This window comes from Corvus moneduloides, chromosome 7 (genome assembly GCF_009650955.1).
Source record: "Corvus moneduloides isolate bCorMon1 chromosome 7, bCorMon1.pri, whole genome shotgun sequence".
Taxonomy (NCBI): domain Eukaryota; kingdom Metazoa; phylum Chordata; class Aves; order Passeriformes; family Corvidae; genus Corvus; species Corvus moneduloides.
The window spans coordinates 37,758,577-37,768,093 of NC_045482.1; the positions used below are offsets into that span (position 1 = coordinate 37,758,577).

Consider the following 9,517-nt stretch of genomic DNA (forward strand, 5'->3'; position numbering starts at 1 on the left):
CCTTTACAGGACAAAACTTAACTCAAAAATGAACATCCCAGGCTTAACTGGAATAACCTGACAGCTCCCACCCTTCCTAAAGCACAAGAAACCATCTGAAGAAAAAAAAAATCATCAAGATATTTCCCATGTTTGTGAAGCATTCCACAATTTTCCCAGTATTTATCCAAGAAAATTCTCCCCAAGTGCCCAGTGAGAACCCTCTTTAATTTGTCTCCTGCTAATTGAGTGGATTTTGCAAACAAACACAACACACTGAAGTTCTCAACTTCTTTAATCCTCTCGCTGAGAAGGAGGAAAAAAAACAGCAATAAAATCCTTGGAAGTAACAGAGCTTTTATGGATAGCAGAGATCAGGGATGGGGCTCTGGAATCACAGCACAAATTCCATGGGAAAGGAATCAATCCTGCCCCAAAATTCGGGCGCTTCACCCTTGGAATGTGGGCAGGGCAGAGCCACCAGCGGTGACAACGCTGCAGGGGAGTGGGAAAACTTTGGAATTGCTGGCTTGAGGAGGGAATTGGGAATGGAGAGCACTCACTCTTCCTTTGGGAAGTCTTCCTGGCTCCCAGTGAAGATCCAGCAAAGTCACAGATGTGCAGTGGTGACAAGGACAGAGAGAGGCACTTGGTCAAGGAGCTGGTTCTAAAGCCATAAAAGCTTTGGTGGGGCTGGCTCAGACCCTGGGGAGGGAACAGCAGAGCCACACGCTCCTGGGACAGGCTGGAAATCCACGGAGTTGGGTAAGGCTGGGAAAAGACCAACGACAAAGTTACAGTTCCTGGATCCTCATCCTGTGCAGCCACATCCACACTGAGCTGCACCGCATTCCCACGGAATAAACACTGAAGGTTCCCACTGTGCCACCAAAAATTGCTCCAAGATTGACTGGGATGAGATTAAAATCTGATTTACTGCTTCATCCCTGGAGCCAAATTGCAAGGCATTGAAATTCCAGGTATTTCAGGTGCCTTGGAATGTCTTCCCTGTTGTTCCCCGATTGATCTGATTGTTTTTCTGATAGCTGAGGAGCCCGGAACCTTCCTGTTGAAACATCCTTGTAATTGCAATAATTGATCCTAATTGCTCTCTTTGCATTTCCAAATTCCAGAGGCAAGTCTAGATTGCATCCAAGTACAGGAAAACAACGATGAGATCCAAGCATTGCCCTATTATCTCTTTTTTTCACAACGTATTTAATGACCTAAGAAAGTTACAAAAGCAACTTGAAATTACATTTATAGATATAAACTAATTAAATATATTTAGCTAACACTGAGGAAAAAAATCCCAAGCACCATGAAGACAAAAAACAGTAAGAGATGAGTAATTCCAAGGGTAATTAAGGACTTTTTACGGAGTCTCTGGATGAGCTGGAGACCACTGAAAGTTGACCTCATTCTCATTTTCCAACAGCAAATGAGTGATGAGCCCAGTCCTGCAGATTTTATTAAGTTCTGTATTCTGGGAGAACAATTTCATGACTCATTCCATTTTTTCTTTTTTTTTTTTGCCAGTTCCTAATTTCAGGAATGGCAGAATTGCTGGAAATTTCAGTGGCATTTTCAGAGGATTTTGAATATTAAGTTGGTCAGTGAAAGGCAGAATTGTTGAGCTAAGTGAAGATGGGAGAGAAGACGAAAAAAGGAAATGATAACCACATTTAAACTCCTGCCTGAATGCTGTCAATTCCAAGTCACACGTGGTGAGCACATATGCCCAAAAGACTACAAATAAATAACAGCTACTTTATTCTCTAAGAACACTTGGGAGTGAGGAATTCCTGACAATGCCAAGGGAGAATCACCAAGTCGAAGAACGCAAAGGTCACAAGAACCTGAGGGAGCTGAGTTTGAGGACTCAGTTGCCACTGAGTTTCCTCATGATGGGGCTGTCAGGCTCAGCGTTGGTGAAAATGCTCCCCACAACCACGTGGGTACCCCAAAGGTTGTGCCTGATCACTTTGCAGCATCCCAGGTCATCCACGGAAAATCCCAAATGCCGATAGCGCTCGTCGGTCTCGAACAGGGGGTTGTTGGTGTAAGGCCCAAAAAACTGAGGGAAACGACAAAAAGAAAAAAAAGAGAGGATTTTCCACAGGAAGATTTAAAATTGTGAAGTATGTTTAAAACAAAGCCTGAGTTCAGCTGTGCCAGGCTGGTGGAGAAGTTTTGAGTTTTCCTTTGGCACTGGAGTGCATTTGGATATCAATCCCACCCTCACGTGCTTTGGAATGAAGGACAGAACCCTGCTAGAAACAGCACAAACAGGACATGGACTCACGAGAGAAACTTCCTAAGAAATGGCAAAAATTAAAAAGGTAACCTTGCAATGAGTCCCTACAGGGAAAGTTGGTCAGAAGAGCAAAAATGTGACTGAATTGCAAACAGTTTAACTTGCAAACTGGTATTTAAATTAAACTGGTATGTAAGATGCGAACAGGTATTTCAGTTCTTTGTCTCAGGAGGAAACTTCTGACTTGAAGTCCACTCCTGATCCTTGGCAAGGATGTTACTAATGGAGTCTGAAGACAAAACCCTACTTCCATCAATCCCTAATTCCTGAAATGCATGGAATTCTGGGAAGCTTTCAAGCACTGTACAGCCCTTACCTGCCTGTTCACCTTATAAACATCCCCTGTTTGCCACTGTCGACACAATAAATCCCTGCTTTTTGTAGTGTTTTTAAATAAAACCCCACTAAGCTGAGCTTTGCCACCATCCCCTTGAACTACGATACGGTTTTAGCAGAGCTCAGACTAAAATTCATCTCCCACTGAATGCTCCTGTTGTTCCATAGGAACAAAAAGTTCATTTTTTGGGACAAAGGGATCATTAACAGGTGCAAAGAGGCTTTTTAAACCCTTCACCTTCACAGGTGTCAGGGTTCCCAAGTTACCTGGGGAGGGAATAAAGTAACCAAGAGATTTGGGGCATAAAACTTCTCCAGTTGCCTAAAATCCAATTTCATTTCCTAACTGAGAGCTGACACACGTGGGGAACTGGCTCAGGGTTGGTATCTTAAGTTATTAAAGGAATTACCCTGAAAAAGTTGGATTTAAGCCAAATTCCACACAGCAATCACTTACTGCCAGTCCTGAGGATGGATCAATGAAATCAGCCCAGTAGCCTTCAGAAGAAATTGCATAGCAGATTTCCTTGGCACCATTGATGAACTGGAAGGAAAAAAAATTGGGAAAAGAAAGGTATCGAATGAGGTTGTTATCACACAAAAAGAATTATTTCTAACTTTATCTGTTCTAGATAAAATCCTTTCTTTAATTTCAGTTATAAAAATTGGATTTTTCTCTCCAATTAGTGCCCTCAGCAGCTCAAAGTTTCAAATTTCTAAAAATATGATTATAATTACTCAGCTTCAGTTCCTTAAGGGTCCAAAATAAGGGAAATTTACCCTCTACAGTAAATTTTGTATTAGTTCAGAATAAGGGAAGTTTACCCCAGCAAATTCTGTATTTTGAGGCTTGATGGCTCTGATGATTAATTATGTCCAAACTGTAAATTAAATCCCAAATATCACAATTTTAGGCACAACATTTCTCATCCAGGATCTCTTTTTTGGTGCTGGAACAACCCCTTGGAATGAGGTTAATAAAAACTCGAGCTGGATTCATGCAAATATTTAGATTTGGCTGCACAGCCTCGTTTTTTAGCCCCTGAAATGAGGAGTTTTCAGGTGAATTTTTCCAAGCAAACAAACAGATTCCCCCGGGAATTTGCTGTTTGTAACCTTTAGAGCAGGAGGTTACACCCAACATCCTCACACACCCCCAGCCAGTGACCAGATTAGACCTGACAGGGAGGTGCCCGAGGAAGAAAGATGCCAATTAACACATAATTAGACCAGATTACAACGCCAAAAAGCAACAGCCCAGAAATAATTCAAAGAGTAGAACGCACTGAAATGAAGGGAATTTTAATTTGTGTGTAATTTTATGTTGCCTTCTTTATTGTGTGTTTGCCTTAGAGAGGCCACATTTGCATTTAAAGGATTGGAAAGGTCATTTCCAGATGAATTTCAGGCATAATTATGATTTATATACAGATTAAATGCTGGGTTTGGGGAAATTGTTACAAATAATAGGTAGAAATGTTCTTTTTTGAGGTGCTAAGGGGGAATGGCAGTAGTGAATAGCGACACTTAGTGGGGTAATGCCAAAGCTGTGGAAAACGGGAAATAAAGAGACTTTCAGAGACCTCTAGTGGTAAAAGAACAAGGCAAGGTTAAGATGAAATAACAGAACTGAAATCCAGGGTAAAAGAATTTAAAAGCATCCATTAAAGTGGAAAAAAACACCAGAGAAACTGGTGGGGTTTTATATTTTTGATCAGTAAAAACTGCTCAGACAGACTCTACAGTGGAATCTTAATGAAATCAAAGGAAAACCGCAGTGAAATCCCACAAAATCCACTGATTAAATCTGGAATAAGGTGAGAAAATAGTTGCTGGATCAGGACAACAATCAAGTGTCTTTACTAATCTCCTGTAACATTTTAACAGACTTTTGTCCCACCCCACTCTGAAGAACTTAAGAATTCTAAGCAGACATTTCACACAAAATAATAAAAAATTTTTAAAGCTGGGGGAAAAAAAAAATCTCCATTTTATAAGAGAAAAGGATTAACTCCAAAATGCTTTAAAAACACAGTAACAGAGCTAGAAATGCACCAAAGCTTCATCTGCAAAGAGAAATGAGCTGATGAACTCACCTTTTCTAAGAGCATCTCTCTCTCATCCTCCACCTCCTGGCTCCACACGGTCATGTCATTTTTAGTCTTCTGGGTGACAGTCAGCACAGTCAAACGGTGGGAATTCACCTCTGGGAACAGGGACTCGAAGTCTAAAACATGGGAAAACAGCATGGTCTGCCCAGCTCTTCCATGCGAGCCTCCCCCTCTCACCCAGGCAGATTTCCCTTTTTAAACTTGTTTGATTCCAATTTCGTTTCAGTCATTTCCTGCTTGAACAGATCAGATACAAATTCAGTGCTGGCAGAAGTTTCATGATTCCCATTTGTTGTTTCGTTCCAGTGCCAAAGGATTTGATAACTGGATTTTGGATAGGGAATTAACTCCAGAATCTACCTGGCACTTAAGCAGCAACTGGAAATGACATTTTTGTATGAAATATCAAATATTGTCAACAGCAAAGCTTTGGTTTCCATTCTAAACAATGGGATTTTTGTAATTATTAACTCTGAATTAACCTTTTCCACTCCACATTCTGTGGTATCAACTACAGAACATTTCCTTCAATGTTTTTCACATTTTAAAAGTTGGAATTTCTCAGTTATAAATAAAAGTGAACCTTTTCTCAGCAGCTCAGGACAGGCTTGCACTGCACATTCCACCTTGGCATTTTCAAAGTAGGTTTCAGCATTATTGATTTGCTGCTTCTGGGGAGCATCAGCACCCTAAAAACCATGAAAATTGGAATTTTCTCAGTTAATATAAAACAGGAAAAATTCTGTACATCAAAATAAGGTTTTCTGATCAGATACACTTGAGCAGTTTCAGATGATTTGCAATGAGACTTCACATTTTTCAGCTATTAAAAGTGAAATAGATTTTGGTGTTATTTAAACCCACACAGAAATGTTTATATTTTATAGAAAAAAGGAGGATTTATATTTTATTGTAATTGTATTACGTTAAAGCAGAATACATATAAATACAGGAATTATATTAATAAATATAATACATAAATACAGACATTTTCGTTAATTATCAGTCCGAAACAACGATTTTAAGTATTTCAAACAACATTAACTGATAGATTTCAGATTTACCTGATTCTAAAAGCACCTGGTTTGCACTTAATGAACTAAACCTGAATTTTCTGGTGGCTTTTTTGGGGCAAACAGGATCCACCCAAGCTGAACACAGAACCTGGGCAGCTCTCCAGAGGCTGATGGTTCCCAAGCACATTGGGATATAATGACTCATCCATAAATCCACTCTCCAGCACTTTTCCAGTGGAGATTTGCTCATGGACTCCCAAAATCTGAGCATTCCACAAAGTCAGAGCCTGGAAAGCTGAGTGAGCAGCACTAAGGATTTGTGGGAATGTTGGGATCATGCTGGCAATTATCAAGGCTTTTGTTGATAATGATGTATCTGACTGGCAGCTCTGCCAAAATCTGGTCTCATTGTGAGGCTGGGGGACTCCTGTGTGAATTCCATGGTTTTCAGAATTAAACACTGCCCAAACTTTGCAAATTCAGGTCCATTAAGTAAAACACTGAAGAAAATTTCAATTTTACTTGGTAAAAGGTGGTGAGACTTGGCAAACAGCACGTTTGGAGACTGAAATTCTCCCATTAAGTCACTCCTAAAATGCTGTTTCAAAACACAGCCTGAAGTATTTCTTTCTCCTAAAAGAAAACAACTCCAGGCAGGCTCTGTGTGACCTCTTGCTCAACCCAGTTAAAGTCCAGATTTCCAAATGGTGCAGAAAATCCTTTGTCAGGAGGAAAGAGGGATGGGTTCTGTTTCTCTCACACCCAGGAGGAGTCTGTTCTCACCTGGAACTCATTGATGTATTGTGCCATCACAAATTCATGCCTCTCGCTTGCTGAGGGCTCTGCTAAAATATCAGGGAGGCTCTTGGAAGCTTGGGATTTCTTCTGGGAAGCTGTGCCATTGAGGTGGCAGTCAAAGCCAATATTCCCAGGCAGCTGGAACCTCTGGTCCTGGGGACCAAAGGGCCCCATCACCTCATCCGGCCACACAGTCCTGGGACCTGCAAGAGGCCTCGTGTCAGTCAGCACATCCCAAAAAAAGCAGGAAAACCCAAGGAAAAACCCCTCTCCCACACATGGATTTGATCCCAAACATCAGCGATGCACAAGTCATAAAAATCACACTTCTAAATTCCCACAGCACACGGATTTAAAGGGAATAAATCTGCTTTTCCTTACATAAGTCAGGAGGTGCAGCAGCCACGTGAGGCTCATCTGAGCCAGAGGAACCTGCTGTGGAAAAAGCCTTGGGATTCCCAACTCTTTTGAGTAAGGAATAAAAGCCTGGGAGGTAGGTGACCAATCTTGCTCTGTTACAGAGCACCTGAGGAGGGAAAAACAAAATTAAAGTAATTTAAATACAGCTCTGTGGGTCACAAGAGAAATCCTCCCTTGATAATTATATCAAAATTTTAATTATGACCAGCTGTTAACATCAAGCTTTAGAAGTATTTTACTATTATTTCTATATTTTGCTATTCCAAGCAAAGAAAAAGGCTAGAAACACTTAATGAAAAGTCTCTCATGTGAGGAAAAAAGCCCTGAAATCTTTAACTAGCACCACTGAAACCCCACAATTTAAACTAAATTATGGATAGGGATTGTCTCCGTGATTATTTCCGTGCATGTCACCCTGGAAAATATAAATCCCACCTGCCACAGCATGGGTGGCTTTTGAAAAATTCAACTTTTCAGGGGGGGAATAGAAATTCTTTGGAGAAAATAACACAAAAGGATTTTCCTCAAGTGCTGTAGCTTAGATTCTGCAAAAATCTATGCAGTTTTGTCACTAAATATGTGTGGAACAAGTTTACATCAAGAGAGGCACTTTCAGAAGTAGTTTCCTTTTAAAAGAACAGAATAAACGGTGCTATTTGTATGTTTCCTACAAAAATTGTGTTTAAAGCATCAGGACCTACGGCAATAAAAGGTTTCTCATTCAGCACCTCTGTGTAAATATAAAATAATCCCTACCAAGATCACAAAGACTCAAATGCTTAAAGACACATTGAATTTATGACTTAAATCAATTATTTACAGTTCAAGCCTGAAGCTGCCTCGTTCTATAACAGCTTTAAAAGGTTCCTGTAACACAACAAAAGTCTAATCCCACTTAAATCTTTCTCTATTATGTAAAATCACTGTTGAAATTAATTTTTGCATCGTGATTGCGTTATAAACAGATGTAAACAATTACAGGCGACATGTAATTAGAAGAAAAGAGCATTTTTCCCTATTATCAGCCTCACTCAGCATGGAGATGTCACTAATTACAGCTGTGACTGAGCTCACTCATGCAAATATTTACACACCTGGCATTACACGAGTGAAACAACAGCGAGGAAATGAATGAATTATTCATGGCCCCATGGCAAGAGCAATAAAAACAAAATTAAAAAAAAAAAAAAAAAAAAATCAGTAAAAGGCGTTTTCTTCTCCAGCCTGAAATTAGCTGGGTGAAGCCGTGTGTTACAGAAACACAGAATTCCTCTGTGGCTGAGCACAGGAGAATATAAAAAGCACAGAAAAATTTGTGTTTAATCCTCAATTACGTTATTCCCGCGATTTCCAAACGGAAAGAGGGCTGGCTTGGGGATACTGGGAAGGGATTCTGGGAGGGTGGGCAGGCCCTGGCACAGGGTGCCCAGAGCAGCTGGGGCTGCCCCCGGATCCCTGGAAGTGCCCAAGGCCAGGCTGGACAGGGCTTGGAGCAGCCTGGGACAGTGGGAGGTGTCCCTGCCCATGGCAGGGGATTGGAATTAAATGATTTTTAAGGTCCCTTCCTTAAACCCAAACCCGTCTGTAACTCTACTGAATCCTCAATTCCACTGTTCCCGTGATATCCACAGAACCTGGCGTGGCTCACTCACATTGGCCATGGCAAACGGTGCTCTCCCCTCGCTGACAGGCCCGGATACCCCTGGAAAAAAGAGAAGAGGGGAGAGAAGAGAAGAGGGGAGAGAAGAGAAGAGGGGAGAGGACAGAAAGGGGACAAGGAAAAAGAAGGGAAAGGGAAGAGGAAAAGGAAAGGAAGGCGCTGGACTCCCCAGTCCCGAAGCCTCCTCACGCCCCGCACAGCCTCCCCCGCGCTCCCCCAGCGCAGCCCGGTGTCCCAGGAGCGGCGCTGCCGGGGACAGGCAACGGGAAAAGGGGAGAAGGAAACGGGAAAAGGGGAGAAGGAAACGGGAAAAAGGGAGAAGAAGAAGAAGGAACCCCCGGCCGCTCTCACCTCTTCCTGCAAAATGGCGGCGGCCGCCCGCCCCCGTCACGCCCGCGCCGCGCGCCCCCAGGCTGAGCCAGTGGATCTGCCGACACCTCGATCGGCGCGGCGCGGAACTGCGCGGAATTCGGCGCTCGGCGCTCGGTTGCTCGCGGCTGCGGACGGGGCGGTGGGGGGCCCTGAGGGAGAAGCGGCGATGGCGGCGGGGCTCGGCGGGGCCGGGGAGGTCCCCATGGGAGCGGCGGGGCTGGGATCTGTCGTGGCGGGGCCGAGGTGTCCCCTCGGTGGTCCCAAACCGGTGTTGCCCAGTGTGAAGGGCAGCGAAGGGCGCCCGTGGGTGCCGCGGAGGCGGGACAGTACCTTCGGGGGGCACCAGGGGGTAGTCACGGAGCGTAAACCGCCCTCATCCCCCCCCCCCCAGTCATTCCCGGTGATCCATAAAGTGGAAAATGGGGAGAAAAAGGGAAAAGGGGGTTTTATTGAAGGGAATTGGGGGGGGGGGGAGTGTTTCCGCTAAGGAAAGGCGCAAGGTCGGGGG

At 43.2% G+C, this 9,517-nt stretch overlaps 1 protein-coding gene across 2 annotated transcripts; it reads right to left on the bottom strand.

Moving 5' to 3' along the window:
* Positions 1–256: 256 nt before the first annotated feature.
* MMADHC (metabolism of cobalamin associated D) lies at positions 257–9,007 on the bottom strand. 2 transcript variants are annotated; one of them, XM_032114094.1, is made up of 8 exons: positions 8,989–9,007; positions 8,630–8,679; positions 6,939–7,083; positions 6,543–6,760; positions 5,327–5,432; positions 4,729–4,859; positions 3,090–3,176; positions 257–2,056 (listed from the first exon to the last, which is right to left on the bottom strand). In XM_032114094.1, exons 2-8 carry the CDS (start codon positions 8,636–8,638, stop codon positions 1,862–1,864), a joined length of 891 nt encoding a protein of 296 aa, XP_031969985.1. In that variant the 5' UTR covers positions 8,639–8,679; positions 8,989–9,007; the 3' UTR covers positions 257–1,861. The 2 variants fall into 2 exon arrangements, with proteins under 2 accessions (XP_031969985.1, XP_031969986.1); XM_032114095.1 differs by lacking the exon at positions 8,989–9,007 and adding an exon at positions 8,723–8,778 and having other exon boundaries at positions 8,630–8,691.
* Between the last annotated feature and the right edge of the window lie 510 nt (positions 9,008–9,517).

Coding starts and splice junctions, on each gene's coding strand:
- MMADHC (XM_032114094.1), bottom strand. Junction 4,860..5,326: donor TCCTGAGCTGCTGAGAAAAG/GTTCACTTTTAT, acceptor CCCATGTTTTAG/ACTTCGAGTCCCTGTTCCCA. Junction 3,177..4,728: donor GAGAGATGCTCTTAGAAAAG/GTGAGTTCATCA, acceptor TTTTCCTTCCAG/TTCATCAATGGTGCCAAGGA.